At 49.1% G+C, this 26,729-nt stretch overlaps 1 protein-coding gene across 1 annotated transcript in view; it reads right to left on the bottom strand.

Annotated features, from left to right (window-relative positions):
• The window catches only part of GALNT2 (polypeptide N-acetylgalactosaminyltransferase 2), a 166,388-nt gene that overhangs the window by 55,921 nt on the left and 83,738 nt on the right, over window positions 1-26,729 (bottom strand). The window contains exons 2-3 of the mRNA XM_004693040.2: window positions 22,708-22,801; window positions 1,996-2,149 (exon numbers count right to left, since the gene is read on the bottom strand). Of these exons, the coding sequence (XP_004693097.1) occupies window positions 1,996-2,149; window positions 22,708-22,726 (173 nt within the window). The 5' untranslated portion in view covers window positions 22,727-22,801. The remainder of the gene's footprint in view (window positions 1-1,995; window positions 2,150-22,707; window positions 22,802-26,729) is intronic.

Below are 26,729 nucleotides of genomic sequence, written 5' to 3' on the forward strand. Positions count from 1 at the left end.
TCCGCATGAGTTCGATTCCCGCCTGCCCCGGAGGTGACCACATGGCGTGGCAGACCTCTCCTGGCCCGCCTGCTGCTCCCCTCAGCAGTGTACTCCGTCGATCTGCCTGTTCTGTACCCCACTCTATCTCTGGTGAATCCTCTCACCCTCCGCATCTCTGGCCTGTACCCCAGTTCTATATAAATAAAGAAATAACTCTTTAAAGAAACAAAAACAATTAATGGGTTATAGGAAATTCAAAGCTAAGATAATTTTCAGGACTGGATTTAGAAAAATGAAATTCTTAACGCGTGTATGTTTATGTATCACCCACATACCACATATAAAAAAATCACACACACAAACGGTTACTCCCCTGACCCTAAAGAACTATATATCTACACTCAGTGGCTACTGTGAGCAAACAGAAGTGAGGAGAGCCTAAAAAACTGCCTAAGACAAGGGAGTGGACCACCTGGCACAGTGGTGCTGCCGGTGTCGGTAAAGTCCCCTGCAAACAGGAGAGGAAAGACAATTTCTCTTTCGAAGTGTGCCAGTAACACAGGCAGCCCAGCAAAACCTTAAGGTGCGTTCACTGCGACCAGCTTGGCAGCCTCTCCCCAGCTACACGCAGGGGAAGCCAGACGCCGCTGGGGCTGTGGGAGCCTGGGCTGCCCAGCAAGCCTCTTCACGGTCCTCCCTGACCGGCTCCAGCTAGGGACGCCCCCTCCCTTGGAGCCTTTCCCACCGCCCCTTCCCCGGGTGAATGCAGATTCGGGGGAGTCTGCTCAAGCCCCAGGGGCTGCACACCCAGCTCAGGGGCGTCCGTCACTCCCCACGCTGGAGTGCGACCAGACCCTCTGGGCTGGGCTTCCGGGCCCAAGCAGTGTGTCTGTGCGTGGGCCCAGGGTGCTCCACGCCGGCTGGGATGACGCTGAGAGTAACTTGGGAGCAGGAAGGCCAGCAAAGCTCTCAGGCGAACAGCTGCCATCCAAATGTGGCTCTTCATTAAAAAAAAATCTGACGTGAGATTATCCCTCTAAGACGTTCAACGTGAACAGAGTCCCAATCAGTCTGACCAAACGGTCTAAAGGTGTAGAGTGGTGGTGGTGGGGTGTCACTCTTTCAGATGGTGACAAAACGCAGGTTACAATCACATTTGGGGGCCTCCAGCACTGGGCTGGGGTGCCCTGCACCCTCAGCATCCAGACCCTCCCCACACATGGGGGTGGTAAGAGGGACCTGACCCTGCTCAACTTAACACCTCCCCTGCTGGGTTGCTTCTTCCCACTTTCTGCTCTCTACAATATTTCCAACTCACGCTGCTTCATAAGCTAGAAGCTGGGTTTTCTTCCTCCCAACTAACTGGCTGTGAACAATGGAAATTTGTGTTTTGTGAAGAGGCTTTAAAGCTACCAAGTCAGGGCCCTCTCTGGTGGCGCAGCGGGTTAAAGCACAGCACTGGGAGGCTAAAGCCACTTCAGCGTGAGTTTGATCCCCGCCTGCCCCGGAGGTGACCACATGGCGCGGCAGACCTCTCCTGACCCGCCCGCTGCTCCCCTCAGCAGTGTACTTGTCAGTTGGCAAGTTCTGCTCCCCACTCTGCCTCTGGTGAATCCTCTCACCGCCCCTGCACCTCCGGCCTGTACCCCAGCACCTCTGGCCTGTACCCCAGCACCTCTGGCCTGTACCCCAGCTCTGTATACATAAATAAATAAATCTTAAAAAAAAAAAAAAACAACTACCACAACTACCAAGTCATCAGTGGACATGAAGTCAGTCCTCTCCCATGGTCAGAGGACCCACACCCCTGGACACAGCCATGGGGCATTGCAGAGATCAGAACCTGACTCGAATGGTGCTTGACTTGCTATGGGGGTGCTCTACTGCCACAAGCTTGGAGGTTCTCCCCGTTTAATGACTCCCATAAAGGTACAACACATGTGTGAGCGTCACAGTAAAGGCCTTCTACTGGGTTGAGACAGGCAGTAGGCGGACGCTCGGCCGAGTACTTACTGGTCGTGTCTGGTGTCGGGGATGGCTCGGTCCATCCGCAGCTTGTCGCTTTCGACTTGGTTGAACTTGTTGCGGGCGTAGGGGTCCTGTCCAGAGCGGACCATTGTCCCGCCAACATAAGCTTCCTGGTTGAAGTCCCGCCACCGGACTTTACCTGAAAGAGCAACACAGAGGGTGTGGGACAAGGGAAAGCAGCCCAGGGCGCCTGGCATCAGTGTTCAAACAGAGGGAAAAGGTGGGAGCGGAGGGCCCACGCCCAGACACGGTGTCCACCCTGAGTTAATTAAGCCACTGCTTTCCTCCTCCTGAATATATGGCCTTGAGCAGGCTGCTCATTCTCTGGAATGAAGTTTCCTAGAAGTAAATAAGTGAATAAAAGACCTACTATGTGCAGTTTGCACATATTAGCAGAGACTTAAAAGAAAGGCAGGGAGGGAGGGAACAATAATAAGAACCCTGGCACCATGAGGCTTACAAAACCCCAAACGGCCCTTAGTGCTGGGAAGAAACCCAGGCATTAGGGGAGAGACCTCACTAGGGGTTTGTTTTAGATGGGATTGGGCTGATAGGGCGACTGAGCAGACACTTGAGTAAAGGGAGAGGGTCGGCCATCCGCTCTCTAGGAAGAGCAGTGGGGAACTGCGATGCAAAGAGTGTGTGAGGGACTGGTCAGCGAGGAGAAGGCAGGACTGACCACGGCTACCCCGTGCGAAGATGTTCTCAGCAGCGTGGCCGTGCTGGGCGGCTGAACTGGCTCCACAGCATGGCTGGGGGGCTGGTGTGTGCACCCGCAACCTCTCTGCACATGGCTTCCTTGCACACCAGCTAAACGTGTGTTCCTTTCTCCTCTTCAGAGATGAGGAAACTGAGCTTCAGTTACGTGGGGTTTGTGCAAGGCCGTTGAGTAAATTTTCTATCTGAAAGCTCATCGGCTCCTGGTTGCAATTGTCCCATGAGGTCAAAACCCCCATTTCATCACAGCTGGTTGCCGTGGAAATGATGCTCAGGGTCACAGAGGTCTGGCCTCTCAAATGGGAGAGCAGTTCCAGACGCCACGAGCTCCCCGGCTACAGCGATGATACCGTGGCCCCCCCCCGCCCCCCGATAAAGTCTGGCTGTGGGGCCAGCCGGAGTGCATGAATTTTCTTCCAGCTAAAATAAAATGTTTCTGAAACATTTCTTTGGAAACATGTTTGGCATGCCGAAGCAATCCTGGAAATAGTTGCTGAGCCTCCTGTTTCCCCACTTTCGGCCTTCACTGTCACGTATTCTCTCAGGGTCAGAGAGGAAAAGGCCCTGCCTCCCTGCGCTAGCTCATCTCCTCACTGCCTAGCACACACTGGGTGCCTCAGCTGGGTCTAGCAGCACCCACTGAAGAATCCAGGTGAGCTGGTTCCAACTCACTGAATGGTGAGCTGGTTCCAACTCACTGAATGCCCGAATACTCCCCTGTTCCAAGAACTTGGAACTATGGAACCCCAACACAGCCAGAAAAGACACCATCACCCAAGAGATGGCTCATGAATAGTTTGGCTTTCCCATTCTTGCTTCCCACCTGGACAGGACATTAAGAAGAGGGGTGCATGCCCTTGGTCAGCGTGGACTGTGTGCGGGGAATGCTGTGGCTCTGGGCGAAGAGCTCTGCTGTGCCTGAGAGCATCCATCCCTGGCCCACCTGCACACCCCCTGCCACCAGACCTCACCCCTCCCTGGAGTAAGAGCACACACAGGGTTTTATGCGATGCATAATGTCAACCACTGCAGCTGGGGGTGAGCCAGACTTGGTCCCAAGTCCCTGGCGGAGATGAGGAGCCAGCTACATGAGAGTACCTCACTCATGCGAGTGAGCAGAACAGCCTAAGCCGCCCTCCCCACTCCAAGTCCAGCAGCCAGACAGTAAAATGACCACACGTGTCCATATATTAAGTCTGAGCATAAACATGCTCTGATGGGGGAAATGTGGTTCAATGAAAGCCCCCAGCAGAGGAGCCTGATTGCCTGAGATGGGGAGTGGGGGGACCAGGGAATATTTTCTTGAAGAAAAAATATTTGAGGTGAGAGCTGGAGAAGGAGGAGAACTGTAGGGGAGGCCCCTGTGGCCACGCAGAATTGCTCCCCACCTCCAAAGCCTGTGCAGACCCCGAGAGGCACCCCACGCGGGCTGCTCCCCTCCACACGGGGGCTTCCCAGCGGCGCTCCCCCGAGGCCCGTGTTGCCCATGACAGTTTTCCCAAGGCTCAAAATCACTTTACTGGAGACAGATTATAAATAGTTTTTCTTCCATAAAAGCACAGTAAATGTTAGAATACAGCACAGCAGGGAATTGCAACCCTGTCTGCCTCTCCCAGACATTTTATATCATGACCCAGATGCCGTGCCACTGAGATGCCTAGATGCCTGCTTCCCCTACGACGTACGGACAGTTCCAGTCTTTTTGTAAAAGATGGATGTAAAGCACTCAATTGGTTTACTGGGTCACAACCCGTAATTTTAGAAACACTGGGCCAGAGTCATTATAGAAATCAGTTATTTCTGTATCATTTAGGATTGCCAGGGTTGGAGCCCCAGAGCAGAGGTGGTCGGGAAAGCATGGGTGGGGGAGGGGGGTGTGTCTCTGTGGAGACAGATTCCCCAGCCAGCCAGCCAGATGTCCAGACAAATGAGGATCTGCTGGGCTTAAGTCAGAGAGAAACAGGCAAAATACTGGATACCGACTTTTTAAAAATCATTCATAAGTCATCTCCGACTTCTATTGTCTCTTTAAAATTTTTGGAAAGAACATTAGAAATTGAAGAGCTTTAGGAAACAAAACCTACTTGAGCATTTAGTGAAAATAGACTTGGCTACACGGAAACAGTGAATGGAAAATGCCCCAAAGATATAAAAATTTACATGAGAAGGCAGGAACTAGCTTCGACACCAAAGATGACAGGAAACGAGAACTCACATTTAAATCACATCAGAAGAGGAGGAGGACGTCACGCTAACGGGGCTGCAGAGACGAGCTCGCCTGTTAAATAAGGTTAGGAAAATATTTATGGGGAGATTTATTTCCAGAAGACAGACTTCTCTTAGACACGGTCTGTGCAGCTGAGGGAGGAATCGTGCAATGTCTGAAAATTCTGATTCTGCAAAGATGAGATGCTACCGACGCTTGCAGCTTCCCGGCCCTTAAATAAGTCGAGGTGCCGAGCCCCCGTTTCCTGCCAGCAGTCAAGTGTCAAATATGGACTTGCAGAGGGTCTCTGTAGACAGAGGGCCCGAGTCCAGGTCCCGAGTCCAGGGCCTTGCCCGGCGGACATCAGCAGATGGGCGAGTCCACGAATGCTCAACCGCAGGGAGAAGAAAATCCACACATGAGTGGACGGTTCAACCCTGTGTCGATCAGGGTCTAGTGTCCTTCCCTTTGTGCAGGGGTGAGCCACCTGTCCTGAGCCTATGCTGATGCACGCAGAGCCAGGGCTCCAAGCCTAAGCCCCAAGTGTGAGCACTGCTCCAACCCCGACCCTCCAGTCTGCATGAAGTTGGAGTAACACCCCAGCCGCGGGAGCGGTCATGCAAAGTATTAAAGACAGTGAAACTCCTAAGCCACTGACTACTACCCAGAGCAAAGTGGCCTTCATGGGTATAACTGACCACACACTGAGTTACCTGCTCTTGACAGATGTAACCTCCAAACTCCTTTAGAAGGGTCATGAGCTGCTGAGCCCCAATCTCTCTGTAGCCTCTATTCAGGGGCCCCACCTTTGCATGTGACCCTATGAAGTGAGTGGAAAACATGGGAGGGGATTCTCACTGCCCTCGTGAGGTCCCTGTCCAGATGAACATGCACCTGCCCAGGTGAGCATGCTCCTGCCCATTCTCACCTGGTACATGAATCACACTGCACTGCCATCACAGTTCCCTACAATGTCTGCAAAGAGAGAGAAGGGGACCAGTGCCTACATGAACCTGTGTCTCTACCTCCCTCCTTCCATCTCATCTGCTGTTCCCAGGAAACACCTAGGGAAATGAAAAAACACTCGCTGTCCTTGTCTGCTCCCTCCAGACAGCGAATAATGTGCTAATGGCAAATGTGGGGCAGCTTGCTCAGAAGTTGGGGGTGTTACTGATGCAAAGAGGAACAGTGAGGATCGAGCCCATCTTGGAAACGGAATCCTCGTGGCCGAGGCTAAGGATAAATTAGCTCTGCTACGGCCCCATCGTGGCTGATGAGGGCCCCATCTTTTCACTTGGGCTGTTTTTACAATTTCTTATAATAGGGAGATACCTTCACTGCATGGGGCTGAGATGTCACCAGGAGAGGACAAGATAGGACGTGTCAGCACCCTGGTACTTAACCTGCATGCCACGAGGCAGCACCCTTCTCCCCTACTGCCCACAGCACCCTGAGGTCCAGCAAGGCCTCAGAAGCTCCAGCCGCAGACAGGGAGAGAGGGGTCTGGCCCTGTGCCGCCAGTGTGCGTGAGGGCGAGGGTGGAGCCCCACTTCCTCAGACCTGACTAAGTCCCAGCAGCCGCCCTTTCATAATCTTTGGGTTCAAAGACTCCCTTTTAAGGGACTCTTCCATGGTGCTGGGTGTTTTTGACTTCCTAAGTGAGCCATTCTACCTCAGGCAAACTCACTGTAGGGAAGCTCTTCATTCTGGAGAAATTCACCACCCTGTCTTCCCCAGGCTGGCTAGGAGGAGCCAGCAGCGACAAGGGCAGCCCGGGAGGAAACCTCAAAACTGATGCACCAGTCTGTGCCCTGCATGTGAGCACCTCGCTGAAAAGACCAGCCAAGTGACCACCCGTGAGGTGACCAGATGAAGACAAGGTGCTCCACGGTGGGGGTGGGGGGCCAGGAGAAGCCCCAAAGAAGGGGCATCTGGGCTGGGTCCTGAAGCACGAGCAGCGGTCTGCCAGGCGAGGAAGGCAGAGCTGGACAGAGGGAAGCATGAGGGGAGATCAGTCAGCACAGGGGTGGGGAGAAGGGTGGAAAGTGCCCAGCCCGGCGCCCCAACCCCCTCTGCAGTGCTTAAGCTGCAGCCTCCACATCCCAGGGGACAGAGGACTTTGGAACAAGTTCCAATCAAAATGGCACCCCAGGAATGTGACTCTGTGGGAAGAATGCCCAAAGGGCTCCCCCTCCATAAGGAGGATGATTCCCCAGCTCCTCCTTCAAAGATCCTGCTTGCATCTGAGTGGTAGCCCCCCAGAATCATGTCTTTATACCTTCTAAGGCAGGGAGTGTGTGAGATGCCTGAGGTGTGTGACACCTACATCTCCAGGCCTACCCTCAATAACCAGTGAGTGGAACTCAGCCTCAGATGAGGCGCTTCCGCCTGTCTCTGTGCTTCCGTTAATACGGCTGAGATCCACTTACCATTCTTGTCAGTCTCACCCCTCCACTCTGAGCTTCCTCTGTGAACTCTCACTAAACCACCCAACAGGCAGAGCCCAGGCTGTGTACTTACAAATAACAGATAAACAGTGTGAGGTGGTGCTGCTTCATTTCAGTGCATTCACTCAATTCCTCCAGCCGCCTTGAGCTGCTTCTCAACGTGGCCACCTCCTCCAGGAAGCCCTCCCTGGCGTCCCTAGCTATAGCCTCCCCAAAGGGCCCTCCTTGACCCTCTTTACACACAGCTCCATCGTGGCCAGTTTTTCTAGAAACCCATTAGGAGAGGCTCTTGAAAGTGCTTGCCATACCTTCTAACAACTGAACTAAATATCCTGTCGGGTAGAGAGCTCACGTCCACTACCTCTGGGAGCTGTTGAAAGCAGAGACAGCAGTGGTGTGGCCCTGCTCTGCTGGTCCCGCGGCTGCCCAGGGATGATAGCCAGCAGTTCCACAGACACCTGCGCCCTTGCAAGGCTCATCTTGATCAGTCTGGACTTGCAGACACATTCATTTAAAGCGATCTGAGATGAGCTCTCTGTGTCTGGACACCCAATCCAGCCTCCTAACCACATCTGTCGTACCTGCTTCGGTTTTAGATCAATGTCTAGATAGACAAGATGGAAACTAAATGGACACTGGTAATTCTGTTCTCCCACTCCTGATCCCTCTAATCAGCCAGTCTGCCCCTCGCCCCGCAGGGGCAATAGCCCAGTGTGACCCCCCACCCCCCCACTTCCACACATACCCAGGGCCTCTGACCATAAGATACCCCCACCCCCACTTCCACACACACCCACGGCCTCTGACCACAACTCTTTGCCTCCCAGATGCAGGCGGGGCCCAGCCTACAGCCCACCACACAGGGCATGTCCGTGACTAAACGAACATCCTGCAAGGCCTCTGAGGTCTCGGCACCCCTCACAGCCTCGGCTCCGCGTGGCTCCCAGAGAGCCATGCACCGTGGCAGAACTGGCCCTCCCTTGCTGTCCACCTGTCTGCTGCATCTGGTCTCAGATGGGCGCTGAGGCCAGTCCGGGGAAGTGCCAGGAGAGGCTAGGAGCACTCCTGGTCCAGAACCCTCAGACCAGAAGTCCCGAGGTTTCCAGTGAGGGCAAGATTCAGAGGGTATGTCCAGCCCTTCTTGCCCCTCTAGACAAGAGAAGCAGCGTTCAGATAAAAGGGGACGGTAACACTTGTGGTCCCTGGCTTGGAGGTGGGGGGAAGTGTCAGTACCTGAAGAAACAAACCAGACCCTCCATGTAGGTCTTACAGGGCTCTCCAGGGAACCCCCCAAAGGAAGGTTCCTCGTCTTCTGCCTGCAAGTTGGCTCACAGGACACACAGCTGTCTGCCATCACATGGATGCCACCAGGTCCTGTTACCTGGCTACAGATAACAGGTCGGAAAGCTGCTGTGTTTTTTTTTTTTTTTTAGATTTATTTGTTCATACAGAACTGGGGTACAGGCCAGAGGTGCAGGGGCGGTGGGAGGATTCACCAGAGACAGAGTGGGGAGCAGAACAGGTAGATCAACGAAGTACACTGCTGAGGGGAGCAGCAGGCGGGTCAGGAGAGGTCTGCCGCACCATGTGGTCACCTCCGGGGCAGGCGGGGATCGAATTCATGCGTTAGTGGCTTTAGCTTCTTAGTGCTGTGCTTTAACCCGCTGCGCCACCAGGGAGGGCCCAAGCTGCTGTTTTTTTTTTTTTTTTTTTTTTTTAAATCCTTAACTTGCTTGGCTTGGCAAACCTTCCCACTGACATTCTTCCTCTCTCACATCCTCAGACCACCTTATCCTTCACAGAACACGCTGTTACAGTTTCTCATTTCTTTGAACCCAATTTCTTTTCAATCCTCTAATCTGTACACCAAGCTCTAGAGTTTCATTGCTCTCGTCAGGATCTTTGTCTTCCTAGTTGAGTCTGGGCTCTCCCCTCGCCTCAGCATGTCTAGATGGAGACAGCCTGGCCTCCCGGAGTGGACAGCAGCTGGTGTCAGGGCCCCTGTGGTGCATCGAAGCCGCTGGGGAGTGGGTGGGGTCAGGGCGTGTTTTGGCTCTTGAAGGGCCCTGGGTGCCATTCATAACAGTGCTTCCATGGGGAAACTCACACCTAGGCCCCCCAAAAACCACTCCTAAAACGACCTTCAGGAAAAGGTGCTTTTATGACCTGGGCATCACTTGGATCTGGATGACTTGTTCAACTGGTTTAAATTAAACATTAACACCACACTCCCAACAACGTGATCTCCTCCTTAAAATATTTTTTACTAAACCTCAGATGTAAAGAAACAGTGATGTAAACTATTAAAATGAACAATGAAAGGATTTGCTCCACAGATCATGGAAACCTAAGTGCGCAGAGACACACGTGTGGTCTTCGGAGGAGAAAACTAACTCCCCAGAGCCGCTGCTCACACCGGGCCCTGGGGCACGAGGACTGGGCCGATGCCAGAAGGTGCCCGCCATGTGCAGGAGGCTGGGGAGGAAGGGCCCTGTCATGGGTCCCCGGGGTCATGGTTTCAGGCTGGGGGGCCTCTGGACCCTGAGCCGGGTCCCTGGCTGCACTCAGGTGTCCCCTCAAATCCTTCCCGGGAAGGACAACTTAAACAAATTGAAAGCCAGTCTGTGTAAAACTGAGCAGCCTCTTCTGGGAAAGCAGCCAAGAAGGGAAATAGAATATATTTTGAATCAAAGGACAGAGTGCTCAGATTTAATTTAACCTCTTGGTTGATCTCAAATTGAATGTAATTTTACTACGCTAAAAGAAAAAATGCTAATATTCTTTCTTTAGAAGGTCATAATGCTATATACTACAAAAGAAAGGGGCAAGGCCAGGATTATAGCAAACATATCCATTTAAGTGACAAAGACATGTAAATAATATTTTATTGTCACTGGGTACCTGGCATGACAGGACATTTTGTTCACCTGTGAGAAACTGTCTCTTGAAATAAGGTATCCGACACAACTTGTTTTTAAGGTGGGAAAAGTAGAAAGTCAAAGAAGGATCAAAAGCTATTTTAAAGAAAATATGTGAGAGAAAAATCAGATCTTAGAGGGTAAGCATCCAATTTATTCAAAATTGTTTGTGCCTTCAAAATAATGAAGGAGGGCCTCCCCGATGGTGTGGGGTTAAGGTCGCAGCGCTGTGAACCTCCTGGCAGCCACTGCAGCGTAAGAGTTTGATCCTCACCCTGGAGCTGACCCACATGGCACAGCAGACCTCTCCTGTCTTGCCCGCTGCTCCCCTCAGCAGTGTGTTTCAGTTGATCTGCCTGTTCTGCTCCCTACTATCTGTGGTGAATCCTTTCACCCCTCAAACCTCTGGTCTACACCCCAGCTCTTGTATGCATTAAATAAATATTTTTTTAATAATCAAGAAACCACCACAAGTCAACCTCATTTACACGTGGCTTGAAATGAAAGCTCTTCTTTAGAAATTTCTTTTCTAAATTTTAACTAGCAACCCTTCACTTTTCCCTCTCTGTATGCAGCCATGAGAAGTTGAGTTTGCTGTCCACGGTTGCTACTTATTCTTAGTTCATCTTAAAAATGAGCAGAAGTACCCAAGTGCATCAATTACCCAGGACTGAAGTGGACACATGAAACAATGCAGGCAAGAAAGAGAACATCTATCAACCAGTGGCTGTGAAACAAACCCAGACAGGTTACCCCTCCCCCCATGCTACAACATCACCCTGGAAAGGTGCACCCCTGTGCTTGGATTTCATGAATGGAAGGGGGAGACTTAGATGTACCCAACACAGCTCAGTTAAGGAATCTTGGAATCACAACTCAAATGCAGGATTCCTTCCCCATGTATGTTTTCCTCCCACTGAGCTGAAACTCACTTTTAAATGGGAAAAACTTAAGGGAGCCACCAACAAGGAACCCCTCTGGCCTTCCCCAGCCCTATCCCTGTCACTGATGTGATGGAGCTGCTCAATGCAGGAGGTGTGTTCCTCTCCTGAAAGCTGCAGGTAGAAAGGGCCAGGGGTGTGATCTCTCTACACATGTGTGAAAATGTCTTCACCAAAACTCCCAGGCCCAGTTTATGAGTTTCCAAAGGTGGGGAGCTCTTGGCTTCAAAAGGAGCCCTGCAGCCAGACAGCCGGACTTGCTGGGGCGGGCTTCCTTATACAGCAGCAGAAACTGCTCGCCCTGCAACCTCCACTCTCCAGACTGTCAAGTAAGGGAAGAAACAGCCTGCAGCCACTTTTGTATGTAGTGTTTCAAATATTTGGGCATCACGATCCCATTTCCCTTCTGTAAAAGCATCCAGTTATTTTATGTGTTCCTCACTGGGTGCTGTTTCCAGCCCCCTCACCATCTGAGTCATCATCTGGACCCCGCTCGAATTTTCGAGCATTTTTGAAAACCCTGTAGCTGCGACAGAGCAAAGGATTGCAGGTGTGCGATGGCACACAAAGGCTCTGGGTGCCGTGTGAGTTGTCCTGGACGCTAGTTTTACTAAGAACGAGCAAGGTAATTCTACTCTAACAGCTCCATCACACTTCTGCACATTCTCCTTGCTTTTGGCCTTCTTACTTGTTGGAGTGAGGAGAGGGTGATGGAAGATTATCAGTGCTGGCTAGGAAGCAAGGAAATAGGCTCACTCTGGAAAACAATTTAGCAATAAGTATACAAAAACTTCCATGCATTGCTGTCGATTCTTTTCCATTTAAGAATTACTTTCAAGGAAAAAAATTAAGGGTGTATAAAAATTTATCTCTAAGGACACTGCTCTCTGTGTTCCACAGCAAAGGCCAGGGTCACTGAGCTAAGGGTAACGGCTGCATGAGGACAGGTCTGTGGCACGTTACCCTGGGGACACCCAGATCAGGAGCAGCAGGGGTCTCAAAGCCCTAAAACGCAGATGGAAGCAGCGGGGAGGGGCCGTCTGGAGCCCGTCCTGAGCTGCCTTGGGATGAAGACAGAAGGGTGCATCCTCAAGAGACCTGGGGGACTTCAAGGTGGTGTTCCCAGGAGAGCGGACCACTGATGAACAGACTCACCCTGCCCCCCACCCCCAAACCAATGTTAATCACCTAGCGGACTGCTTGGCTATTTTTTGGTAAGAATTCAGGGCAAGACTGAACCCTGGGGGATAAAGCTCAAGCCAAATGGACAGAGAGGCTAGAAGGTCCAGGAGTTGACCCAGAAATTGTATATACAAACAGAAACTGCTTCTGGGGGTGGCACCTGAGAGTTGGGAGCCCAGCTCACCTCATAGTCCTCTGCCAGGCAGTGCCCAGGTGAGTCTGAGGAACCTGCGGCGGCAGGGGATGGCCTATGTGTGCCCGTAATCTTCTTACTTTTAACTGAATTTGTAGACTGTCTACAGAAGCAGTGACTGCTTTTAAAGCAGTACTTCCCTAGGATATTCAGCGCCAACATATTTTCCTAACAGTAAGAGGGGTAAACTCTGGATCCCAGGCCCGGGTCTCAGTGAGTCATATGGGGACAGTTGCCCCACAGTGGACAGACAGCACTTTCCAGACAAGGAGGCTTCAGGGCTGGCGCGGAGCCAGTCAAGAAGGACTCGCGCCCTTGGGGGTGAACTCCGAAGACGCTGCTCTAGTGCCATAAGCCACAGACAGAACACGTGGTCGGAGCCCACTGATCCGGCCAAGCGCAGGGACAGAGAGGAGACTGCGGCTTCCTGGGGCCGCGGTGGGGGAGGAAGTGGGGCTAGTGTTTAATAGGGACGGAGTTTCAGAGCAGTCGGGGAAACTCTGGAAATGAACGGTGGTGGTGAGAGTGCACTGGTGTGAAGGTTCTTGATGGCACTGAATGGTACACTCAAAAACTGAGAAAAGGGCAAATGTGTACTTTACCACAATAAGAATAATATAATAGTTTATTTTTACATCATTTTGTGCCTTTTTCCATCTCAGTTGCAATCCCCATGGGCTTCCCATCACAAAATCACCCATGTGCCATCACCATAGTCCAGTGCATTTCCCTCCCCCCTCCATTTTTGATCCCATTCCCCACTCCAACCCTGTAAAATGTCTCTGGTATATAGTTGTTCATTGTTATCATTATTTTCTCGCCCGGTCCTTTATACTCCTGCTATGAGTGAACCATCTGGTATTTTTCCTTTTCTTTCTGGCTTATTTCACATGGCATGATCTTTTCCAGCTCCATCCATGTTGCTGCAAAAGGCATGTGTTTCTTTATTTTTTGATTGCTGAGTAATATTCCATTGCTTATATGTGCCATGTCATTTTAATCCAGTCATCTACTTTTAGGCATTTGGGCTGTTTCCATGTCTTTCCAATTGTAAGTAAAGCAGCAATAAACATGGGGGTGCAGGTGTCTTTTTGAATCAGCTTTTGGATAGATACCTAGGAGTGGGATTGCTGTTACCACAATATTTTTTAAAAAGACACAACAGGGCCCTCACTGGTGGTGCACTAGGTTAAACTCAGCACTGCAAGCTGGCCACAGCTGCTTCAATGCAAGTTCTATCCCCAGCTCCAGAGGTGACCACATGGCGTGGCAGACCTCTCCTGATCCACCCGCTGCTCCCCTCAGCAGTGTACTTCATCCATCTGCCTGTTCTGCTCCCCACTCTGTCTTTGATGAATCTTCTCACCACCCCTGCACCTCTGACCTGTACCCCAGTTCTGTATGAATAAATATATCTTAGAAAGGGAGGGAGAGAGGGAGGGAGGGAGGAAACCACACAACACCAGGACCCATTAAAGCCCTCAGAAAAAGAGGTCACGGGGCGCTCATCTCTCCCGGTGCCTGAGCAATGCTGGATAGCACATGAGGGCTTCTCTGATCTTCCTTCCACAGGCGGGAAGCAGAAAAGGGTTCATATTTCCCTTAACACTGGTGGCAAGTCACACCCTGGGTCTCAGTTCTACTGCACATTCTGTCACTGCCTTTTCATGCACCTTTACGTGAACCCAAGTAACTTCTTTTTTGAGAAAGCAACTGTCTGAATGAAGGAAGCAGCAGCAGGTCAGAAATAGGGTGGAGGAGTCAAGGGTGGGGCAGACCCCAAACAAGATAAAACCCAAACACTCTGCTTCCTCAACTCTCTCCCCACCGGGGTCTCTCCTGGGTGTCTCCCCCACGGGAGATCAGTAGTGATAAGAGAAGGACATACGGTTTCACAACACCCAGAAGAACACACGCACTCAAAGGGACCTGGTCAGTAGGCTGACGGTGCCCTGGCCAGAGCCCCCGTCCAAGCCACCCTCCGACACACACCTCGGTCCCTCTGCATCCCAGCCGGGCTGGAAGAGGCGACACGAGAGGGAAAGACGTGGGAGGGAGAATCACTGGGAGAAATGAAATCTTCAAACCCAAGAGCTTTATTCATACCCAGGGGGAAATGAAAAGATGAAATTCATTGCTCTCAGGTATTTTCAAAAACCAAAAACTGACAAATACTCTATTTGAAAAACACTTTGAAAAGCAACATTAAGAAATTCACTTTCCAGCTGGAATCTGCTGCAGCGGGAGCAGCGGTCACGGAATTGAAACACGAGCTCCCTCCCACTCCAGCCCTGGCATTTGCTGTGAGGGCACCAGAAGGCAGAGACGGGGATCCTGGTGTAGGGGGAGAGAGTAGGCAGCCAGGGAGTTAAAACAACAGCATTAAGGGGTCTCAGCCCACCGCGGTGCCCACGAGGAAGACGAAACTGCAAACAGCCACTGGCTGTTCCAAGACCAGGTAACTGGCACCGGGTTGAGCCTGATCCCTGGCTCTCAGGCCGGTCCTTGTCTTCATGCTTTTTTCACAGGCTCAGCTCTCAAATTCCAGTTCCTAGAAATGGGAGAGAAACTGGAAGAGAGACGTGGGATCCACTACCCTAATATGGTAGTCGCTTCCCGAAAGAGCACGACCTGACATGGTCAAGAACCACGAGAAGTCGCTTCCCGAAAGAGGGACCCCAGAAGAACCTGTGCATCAGGAAGCCAGCTGGGTGGGGGGCAGCAGGAATCTCGCTAAGAGCCAGACCACTCCTTCCCCCACAAGGCACCAGCAAGCCGGGTCTGGGAGGGAAGGAAGCCAACTGCCCCTCCCTTCTCTCTGCCAATGTGCGGAGACCTCGTTCACTTCTCAGTCCATGTGGCCAAGACAAGGCATAGTTCTCAGAAGGGAAATGAGACAGGTCACTAAAAGAACCCTGAACTTGGGCGATGAGTTTTGGCAGAACTCTAGCCAGCATGACCTGAGCGAGGTCAAAAGCAATTACCTTCACAACCATGCCTGGGCTCTCCCGGTGAGAGCTCTCACTGAAAACTGAAACATGATGCTGACCAGATCGCTCACCCCAACTTTGTGACTTCCTGCATGGTCTGGGCTTCAACAGAAAGATCTGGTGAGGAAAGCACAGGTGGAGGCTGAGGGCTTGGCTTGTGCATGGATTCAGTTGCTGGTGTTCAGGCCTGCATCTCCCTCACAGCCATGCTCTGGCTCAGAGCAGAACCTGGCTGTGCGTCTCCAGCCCCAAATTCACTGCTAATCAAGGAAGACTGAGCTCCCAACAGAAAATAAAGCAACAGGGGCCTCCCTGGTGGCGCAAGGGGGTAAAGCGCAGCACTATGAAGCTATCACAGCCACTGCAGCACCAGTCTGATCCCCGCCAGGGAGGTGACCCACATGGCACATCAGGCCTCTCCTGTCTTGTCTGCTGTGCCCCTCAGTGGTATATTTCAGTACACTTGACTGTTCTTCTCCCCACTCTGTCTGTGGGGATCCTCTCACTGCCCCCATCCTATACCTCTGGCCTGTACCCCAATACGGGTATATATAAATGCATTTAAAAAAAAGATTTATTCATTTTTGCTTACAGAACTGGCATACAGGCCAGAGGTGTGGTGGATAGAGGATTCACCAGAGACAGAGTGAGGAGCAGAACAGACAGATGTATAGAAATACACTGCTGAGGGGAGTAGCGAGCAGGTCAAGAGAGGTCTGCTATGCCATGTGAGTCAGATCCCTGGCTGGGCACTGAATTCATGCTGCAGTGGCTTCTGAGAGCTTCACAGAGTGGTGCTTTAACCCATTGTAGCACTAGGGAGAGCCCAACAAATACATTTTTAAAAACAAGTTGAAGGCCCTTACTCCAGCCACCAAGTCTCCCAATGATGACTACCTCTTTGTCTGCTCACTTTATAGGAATTCCAGGCTCCACCCAAAAGTGGGTAGACTGGCACAATAAATTGATTGATTTATAATAGCTTGGGTTTTATTGATTTATAATAACTTGACTTCAGAGCAGTAGTCTTCAAATTGGGGCTACGTGAGACTGTCTTTTGGGGTACAGACTTCTTCAAGTATCATTCCTACCTCTTTTTTTTTTTTTTTAAGATTTATTCATTTATCCATACAGAGCTGGGGTACAGGCCAGAGGTGCAGGGGTGGTGAGAGGATTCACCAGAGACAGAGTGGGGAGCAGAACAGGCAGACTGACGAAGTGCACTGCTGAGGGGAGCAGCGGGCGGGCCAGGAGAGGTCTGCCACGCCATGTGGTCACCTCTGGGTGGGGATCGAATTCATGCTGAAGTGGCTTTAGCTTCTCAGTGCTGTGCTTTAACCCACTGCGCCACCAGGGAGGGCCCTCATTCCTACTTCTTAATCTTAAAACAAACTTTAGAATGTACCATCAGGTCAAATATAGTAATGTATAAAATGTACGAGTAAATCTGGGCCCTCCCTGGCGATGCAGAGGGTTAAAGCACAGCATTGAGAATCTAAAGCCGCTTCAGCATGAGTTCAATTCCCGCCTGCCCCGGAGGTGACCACATGGCGTGGCAGACCTCTCCTGGCCCGCCCGCTGCTCCCCTCAGCAGTGTACTTCGTTGATCTGCCTGTTCTGCTCCCCACTCTGTCTCTGGTGAAGCCTCTCACCGCCCTTGAGCCTCTGGCCTGTACCCCAGTTCTGTATGCACAAATAAATAAATCTTAAAAAAAAAATGTACAAGTAAATCTAGCCTACATTAGGGAGGGTGACCTGCATTCAAAATACTTTTGCTCACCAGGCACACGGTCAGAAGGTGGGAGGCTGGTGCCTGGGGCAGCAACAGGGTCAGCGCTGGCTCCTTCGGCTCTCGGTGGGTTGTGGCCACACTGAGGGGCAATTGGCTGCTATATCTGGCTTCTTCAGCTGAGTGCTACTTCCTCTCACACATCTGCCCACAACTGCTAGCTAACACACCAAACACGGGATGCTGCTGACGATCCGAACGACCCACTTATAAGTGCAACATGCTGGACTGGTGATTTCCTGCAGGACACAAAATGATGGCTGTGTCCATCCTTCCGCAGGAAAATATACCTCTCATCATAACCAAGTAATCTCAGAGGGGGAAAGTCGTGGGTATGCCAGGGAAGTGAGGAAAAAAAGGCTTCAACCTAAAAAAAGGAAGTGAAAGTCCTTTGGAAAAACAAAAGGACAGAGTACAGGCATCAAAAATTGTTAGCGACGACTTTAAAAAGAAGGAAACCAGTCCTTCCGTACCTCTGAAGATAAAAAAAGACCAACGTACAAAAGTTAAGGATATGAAAGGCAGGGTCAGTGCCACACTGAACTGATTCTAACTGGAGTGTGACTCTTCCACGTGTCTTCTAGCCCAACCACAGAGGATGACTTCTCCCTCTCTTGCCATAGATGCCGGAGAATCTACTAGAACACTTGGTTTTTGTACCAGAAGACAGCCCACAGGAAGTCTCCCATTAATCCACACAACAGAAGTATATCCTATTATTATAATAAGGAAGTGCTTATTAGCTAACTATTCCGTTCAGATGCTCCCCTCTGCGTGGGTAATGTCTAGTTTACATAGGAAGGAACTGTGGCTCACAGCTTCATGACTCACTCAGGAGTTCGCGGAGATCAGAGGGGAGTAGACACATCTGAATCACACCGGCATAGGCGGTGGTATCCAGTGCAGCTGAGCAACAAGAAGGCACAGAGCCTCATAAGAACCAGAAACATGCAGACTCTTTGCCATGAAAGACATGAAAGCAAAAATGTGCTGGACACACAGAAAGACCTGCAGTAAACAGGCCTTTGGTGGTGGTGACGGCGAGGTACGAGAGGAGGGCAAACGTCCCATAGCTACATGACAGGGCTCAGGCTGCAAGGATAACTAAGGCCCAAGTGGACTTTACAAGTGTGTCTTAGTTTTGTTCCCATGTCTCGAACACCAAAATGTCATGAACCAGCTTTAGTTTTCACTCCAGCACACAAGGAGCTTGGTGTCATACTTTATCCTCAGGGCAAATAAAAGAGCTAAACGAGCCGAGGAATCCGTTAACTCTTTTTAGATGCCTCAGTGTGAACTGAGGTCATCGGGCAAACTATTGCTTCCCTAAATTGGACATGCTGGCAGGTGAAGACAGAACATCTCAACATGGAGTAGCTCTTGTGAAGGAGAGTATAGGCAATACAACCTTTACTGCAACTGAATGCTGGGGGCTCACTGCAGAGAAAACCCCAGGGAGGGCCAATCATGAGGGACCCCACATTCTGGTGAGGAATCCCCACATTTTACCTCCAGGAGCATGACTATGTTTCTGACAGTGAATTACAGGAAGAACCCCTCATAGTTGCCCCAGGAGAGGACAAAAGGAACCAGTTTGAAATGTGTCAGAGTTTCTGTTCTTAACAAGGCCTGCTCTCAAGAAAAACTTATTTTCCTGAGCCTACACTGCTGAGGTTTTATTAGAGTCTAACCAACCTGGAGAAAGAAATGACCAACTCCAGACTGCCTTGACCTGTCCATGACAGAAAGGGAAATACCCATTCTCAGTTAACGCTTTCCATGCAAGCCCATGGCAAGAAGACAGGCTTGTTGAGTTCATGCCAGGGCTTATCACTGAAGTCTGAGCCCTGTCATGTAACTACAGGATGTCTCCCTCTCTCCATGCCTCCCATCACCACCACCAAAGGCCTATTTACCAGAGTCTACAAGAAACCCGCTTTGAATATAAGGACACATAGATTAAAAGGTAAAGAAAGAGAAACCATTCTAACACAAATCCAGAGACAGTAGCAGCAGTTACATTAATTTGAGAGAGAGCAGACTTCAGACCAAGGAGGGTTGTCAGGAATAAAGGACAATGCATAATGATAAAGGGTCATTTCTCCAAGAAGACAATCATAATGCTAACTGTATGTGCTTAGTGGTAGAGTGTAAAAATGAGGCAAACACTATAGAAATAGAAGGAGGAAGTGGTGAATTCACTATTATGGTTGGACATGTCAACACTCCTCTATCAGAAATCGAGAGATCCAGCAGGCAGAAAGTCAGTAAGGACACAGCTGAACTCAACAACACAGTTAAATGGACATAATTGACATCGATGGTCTATTTCATCCAACATACTTCCAAGCTCACTTGGAACATTCATTAAGTATTCTGGACCATAAAACACACCTTAACAAATTTAAAATAATAGAAATCATTCTATGTCTGTTCTCAGACCACAGTGAACTAAAAACAACTATAAATAAATGACAGAAAAGACAGCTGGAAAATCCCAAAATACTTGGAACTAAACAACAAACTTCAATACATGGACCAGGGCCAAAGAACAAATCTCAAGAGAAATTAAAAATACTGTAAACTGAATGAAAATGAAAATACATCTTATCAAATCTGTATAATGCTCTGAAAGCAATGATTGGAGGGAAATTTACAGCACTGAATACAAATACAGATGGTCCATCACTTATGACTGTGCTCCTTAGAATTTTTTTACCTTGTGATACTCATTCAATAGAAACTATACTTTGAATGTCGATCTTTTTCTGAGCTAGCAATATGTGGCATAGTATCTTGTGATGCTGGACACTGGCAGTGAACCACTGCTCCCAGGAAGACATGTGATTAAGAGGATAAATAATCAATACTCCACAAATGTGCTGCTGCCAACATTTTTGGAAATAGTGTTTTTTGTTTACACATTGCATCATGTCTGCAAAATTCCCATCTTTAGCCTCTGCTTCTGGTAATTATTCTGGAACTAAAACTCAAGGTAAATGCCCAAGATGAAGGCAACAAGCCAGGATGGCTGTCATATGAGTTAGAACTTTTGCAACTGCCAATCCCAACTATCTTAAAGAACAAGTAGTCAATGATCTATGATAATCAGTAGGTTAGGTTTGTTGAATCCATTTTCAAGATACAGAATTTTCAACTTATAACGGGTCTGTTGGGACATAACCCCATTGAAAGTTGACGAAGAGAGCCTTCGCTGGTGGTGCAGTGTGTTAAAGTATAGCACTGCAAGCTAGCCTCTGCCTCTTCGATGCAAGTTCGAGTCCTAGCCTCAGGGGTGAACCAGATGGTGCAGCAGACCTCTCCTGTCTTGCCCACTGCTCCCCTTAGTGGTGTGCTTTGTCGATCTGCCTGTTCTGCTCCCACTCTGTCTCTGGTGAATCTTCTCACTGCCCCTGCACCTCTGGCCTGCACCACAGTTCTGTATTCATAAATGAATCTTTAAAAAAAAAAAAAGTTGGGCCCTCCCTGGTGGCGCAGCGGGTTAAAGCACTGCACTAAGAAGCTTAAGCCACTTCCGCATGAGTTCGATTCCCGCCTGCCCCAGAGGAGATCCACATGGCGTGGCAGACCTCTCCTGACCCGCCCGCTGCTCCCCTCAGCAGTGTACTTCATTGATCTGCCTGTTCTGCTCCCCACTCTGTCTCTGGTGAATCCTCTCACCCTCCGCATCTCTGGCCTGTACCCCAGTTCTATATGAATAAATAAATCTAAAAAAACAAAAGTTGATGAAAAACTGTGTAAGAAAAGAATAAAGATCTAAAATCAATTATCTAAGCTTCCACTTTAGGAAGTAAAAAAAAAAAAGCAGATTAAATTCAAAGAAAAAAGAAATGATAAAAATAAGAGCAAAAAAATCTATGAAATCAAAAAAAGAGAATTAAAAGAAAAAACTCAAAGCTGGTTAAAATATCAATAAAAATTACCCCTTACCTAGGCAAAGGAGACACAAATCATGAATGTCAAAAGTGAAAGAGGAGACGCCACTACAGGTCCCATGGGCATTAAAAGGAGAATAAAAATTAATATTTTTATGCCTATAAATTCGATCACATAGATGGACCAGTTCTAGAGAGATGATCAGCCAAATCTCAGACATCACAAAACAGATCACTTCCACAGACCTACAGTATTAAAGAAATTGGATCAGTAATTATTAAACTAAAAAAGAAAATACTGGACTCAGATGGATTCACTATTGAACTGGGCATATTTAAGGAAGAAATTCTACTAATTCTCTGCAATTGCTCCCAGAAGACACTAGCTCAGAAAATACTTCCAAACTCATTTTATGAGGCCATCCTTGCCCTAAGAAAAAACCAGACAAAGACATTATAAGAAAACTACATGTCAACACCTCTCATAAATACACACGCAAAAATCCTCAACAAAATATTAGCAAATTCAATTATGTGTAAAAAGGATTTATGCCAGGTATGCGAAGTTCAACATATGAAAATCAATTAACATATCAATTCATATAATCCATTGCATTTGAGAGGCTAAAGAAGAGGAGTCCAGTGAGATGCTGGGAGAGTACAGACAGCAAGCTCAACGTCGGCCACTAAAATCATGCAAAACGAAGTCCAAGAAAACAATGATCAGTGTTGACATAGGAGCAGGAGCCTGACTGAAAAGGCAAGAAAACCCTGCACTTTGGTTAAAGTAATAACCAGGCAGCACAACCCACAAAAGGTAGGAGAGACTTGGGGCAGTGCCCCTTGGGCTACTGACTGGGGCACAGGCCCTGGAGGGCTCCTCAGTACCCACAGTGCACTGGTAAAAAACTCAAAGCTCAAAGAGGGTACAGGAGCAGACAGCAAGCTGCAGGGCAGGCACACTATAGGAGCTACCCAGGCCAGAACACAGACAGGGGATGGCAGGCGTGAGTCTGAGGCTCCTAACATAGACCAGTTGTGATTCTGGACTTCCTTACAGAATCCAGGCTGCGACACTGCAAACACCTCACCTCAGGCCAGGCTGAGACATCCAAAATACCTACCACTCCATATCCCAGGAGATACCTAAATCATTTGATCCCACTTCCACACGAAGGAATTTCAAATTCCTGAGTCTACCAGAGGCGATCCTTTGAAAGGTATTGCTCTTTTATACCAGGTACCCATTGTCACTACCACCCCTAATTACTCCAGCTGCCCTCTGACACCCCCTACCTCCCCCACATTTGATATGCTCCACATGCCACCCACATCCAGCTTATTCACTACTGGTGAGCAAGATGACTTCCCGACCACCAGGCACGAACAGGACTGGTCCAGGGTGGGCGACACAGTACCTGGAGGGAGGGTCTCCATGCTCTGTGGTTTCTCATCCCCATTGCTGTGATGAAGGTCTTTCTTTTTACCTGGATCAATTTCATTCCAGTCCTCCTAGGGGGAACAAAGACACCACGTGAGTTGATCAGTTGTTTAAGCCAACCCTCCATTCATCAATGCAGTCAACATAGAGGGGCATGTTCTAGTGTGCTCTGGGGACACCGTGAATGAGAAAGAATTCTATCTTTGGCACCTCCACTGAGGAACTTCCCAGGGATGAAGGTGCAAAGAGAGAACAGTGTAAGGATGCCCTTTACCAAGGAAGGGCTTGCGTTTCTTTCTTCATTTTGTGTTTGTTTTGCATATCTGTAGAAAGGAAGTAATTCTGGAAACTCCAAGGGCTTGTAAGAGCTGTGTGGGTGGTTGAAGGGACACAGGGAAAATGGATTAAATAAAATAATTCAGCGGAGGTTAAATTAAAGCCATTAAAATCAGGGTTGCTTTCCAGACCTATTGGAGGGTTTAAGAACACCAGAGGGCCAGGTCTCCCAAGGGGCCACTTTGGGCCTCCACAGAGGCTGTAAGATGATTTGCTTAATGCCTCAGAATAAGAATGGAAGGACAGCTAAGCTTCAGCTAGCCCCTCTAAGGGGACTGCCAGCAGAACAGCGCTGTAAATTAAGAGCTTAATGTGAAACCAGAAGAAGATACAAGCTCTGGCAGAATTTATTCAACTCATCTGCGCAAACAATTTAATCTATCAACGTTAAATCAAACGAAATAACAATTTCATGACCACAGAGCTAAATATACTTTCAACCACTTTGGGATCTGATTTCTGTGAGTAAAATAAGATTTCTGCCTACAACCTAAATCAGAAATATCCCACGGCTGGTCATCTTCACAGGCTCGAGAGAGCCAAGAGTTGTCCAAAGGTCGTTTTCCTGAGCAGAAGCTGTTAAGATGATTTGCATAAACAGGGAATTCTCAGGGCCAAATGGTCCATTTACCCACATGTGACCTGCTCAGCCCATCATCTGCAGTTTTACTCTGAGAAACTGCCTGAACTTCCTCCCTCTCCAGGCCAGTTTTTCCTCTAGTGGCTTCTGCTGCGTTAATGAGACAGCTGGGTTTATCCCATCAGTACCATCAGGGCCACACAGGCTAACTCCACACTCCGGCTGGGTGAGGAACCACCCGTACCTGGCCAGTCCCGCCTACTGTCTCAGGCCTCTCAGGCCTCAAGGGTCCCCAGTGCCGGGACTTTTGAAGATTCTTTCCTCCCACATTGCGACAAATGTCCTGAAAAACATCTGTATCCATTTAAATATCTTTTGCTACAAATACAATTGGAAAGCTATCTACAATTTGACTTCTGAAACGGTTTGATTATAAATAAACTTTTAACTTGCTACTGACAATGATTTCATGGCCCTCTTTGCAGATGTCTAAGCGCTTTCACAACACCAAGAAACGTGTAATTCAGCAAGTAATGAAGTGTCTGGTCACAGTGTGCAGACTTTTCATTAAGCAGTATTAATTTTTATTTGGTAGTTTGCTCATTGTGTGTGTGATGAATAAATCCCCCTCCTCCCCAGGCATTTGGCTTATGACATACCATCAAACCATTTAACATTCTACTAGAATAAAATAAAAAGTGAAAGATGCCAGCAAGGCCTGATGGTATTAGTCTTACTCTGTATGCGCAAAAATCAAGGCCTTACCCTTAACAGTCACCAAATCAACATCTGCAGGTCAGCCATCAATGTTTTCTCAGAAAACACAGGTTTCCCCCAGGAACAAGAATGACTAGCCCACCTGTAACATTCCTTAACCTTCCCAAACCTTCCCAGCAACTCTGCCTACCACAAAACCAAGGCCCAAGAAGAGACTGATCCTATCACTGGTAAGCGGCCACTTCCCATCATTAAAAGTGCCACTTACAAATGGTTAGACACTTTCTATCACTGCCACAGCTGTGGCATTTTCTGACTCCTATGTCACAGTGAGGACACAGAAGACCAGAGAAGTTAAGCAAATCGTCCGGGTTATACAGCAGATAAAAATCTTACGCTGGCCCTTCATTAATCAGAATGGGGATGACAGCCAAAAGTTCAAACCAAGAGCCTGATGATTCTTACAACATCATAAAAATCCAAGAATCCATTACTAGGACCTAGATTTTTTTCAATTATATTTATTACCTAGGTGATTCACAAAAGATTGTTTTGTTCTGGACTTCCAAGTCCAGAAATAAATACCTGCTCCTGAAGTAAAATGAGGAGACAGAGGATGAAGGACCCAGGCATGGCACCAGGTTTCTGACGTGAACACATCACTGACGGGAGGGACAGTCACAGTTAAGAAACACGAGAACACCCTTTGGTGGAGAAAGGATGGGCTCTGGAAATGCTGAGGTTGCTCCGGGACAGTGAGAAGAGGTGTGCCGTCTTAAGTCCAGAACATCCAGAGTTCTGGAAAGGCCCAACACAACCACAGCTAGCCTTGAGCATGAGAGACCATCAGCAAGGGCATCAGGAGGGTCAGGGACCCACTGAGAACAGCCCAGGGGCAGCAGGAGACGCCAACACTTGAGGCATAAGCCAGACCCCAGGCAGGGCGGGCAGAACACAGGCCCAGGAGCGGGAGCCCAACCGTGGCAAAAAGCCAGTGACTGGGCTGAGGGGGTGTCTGAGCTAGTCGCCTACCTTCTCTAACACTGGGGCACTGGGCCAGATACCCTGTGGTCCCCATGTGCCTTAGCAATGCCATGTAGCTGATATATTAAGTCCTCACTTTCTTAGACTTTTAGCCAATCTCACAAATGTTTCGTGTCCCAGAGGCAGGTCCTTCGGGGCGGGCAGGTGGTCTGTGCCCCTACAGTACCCAGTGTGTGCTGGTGACTTCACGGTAGCTGCTCAATACCAAATATGGCTGGAAAAAACCTCTCACCCTCCTTACTCAGTGATTTTACTAGCATCACCCACACTGCAATGCCATGGCAGCTTTTCTTACAACAACCCCCTCCCATACATTTACATACATTACAAGATTTATTTACACCAAGGAGGCTCCATTTAAAAATGTAAATGTACTGAAAGCTAATGTATGGAGAAGACTCCCCAGCACCCACTAGTATTCAGGATGCAATGCCAAGTGATTTGTTTTCTCCCAGTTAAGAGAAAATGATGCGATGACAGACCAGTCTTCTTTTTACTGGCAGGTATGAACTGTTGAGAATAGAAGAGCAATGAATAGTTGAATGGCTGCTGAGAATTCTAAGTCTGCAACCCGGTAAGCCTGCTTTTATTTCCCAGGATGCAGGCTTTTCTCTGCTTTGTTTCTCCTGATGAGGGGCCCTCCCTGGTGGCGTAACAGGTTAAAGCACAGCACTATGAAGCTAGCTGCACCCGCTTCACGAGTTTGATCCCTGGCCAGGGAGCTGACCCACATGGCGCGGCAGACCTCTCCTGACCCACCCACTGCTCCCCTCAGCAGTGTACTTCGTCAGTCGGCCTGTTCTGCTCCCCACTCTGTCTCTGGTGAAGCTTCTCGCCGTCCCTGCACCTCTGGCCTATACCCAAGTTGTGCATGCATAAATAAATAAGTCTTTTAAAGAAAAAAAAATGAAATACTTAAAAAACAAAAAAAAGAGGAATGGTGACACTGAACACACAATGACTAAACCACAGATAGCTTCAAAGGCAGACACGGGTGGACTTGGGATTCTGACCGGGAATTAATTTTGTCAGGGAAATTTAACCAGAGGTCCAGGACTCTGTGGCAACCTCAGTGTTGGATACAGCCACACACAACTTGTGGAAAAACCCAGAGTTCCAGAAAATGCAAACTCTGATTCCTGTCCCCCTACACACTTACTAACCCAGCTGACTGGTTATTATTAGACATTTACATCTGGTGAGTTTTCACTGTCTAGAGCTCAAGACAGACAGCCTGTCCACACCGCTCTTACGGCGGCACACGCCACCAGCGGACTATCACCTGACATCCAAATGAAATTAAATCAGGTCGTAAGCGAGAT

This window comes from Condylura cristata, unplaced genomic scaffold, assembly GCF_000260355.1.
Source record: "Condylura cristata isolate star-nosed mole 26May11 unplaced genomic scaffold, ConCri1.0 scaffold00035, whole genome shotgun sequence".
In the NCBI taxonomy this organism is placed as follows: Eukaryota; Metazoa; Chordata; class Mammalia; order Eulipotyphla; family Talpidae; genus Condylura; species Condylura cristata.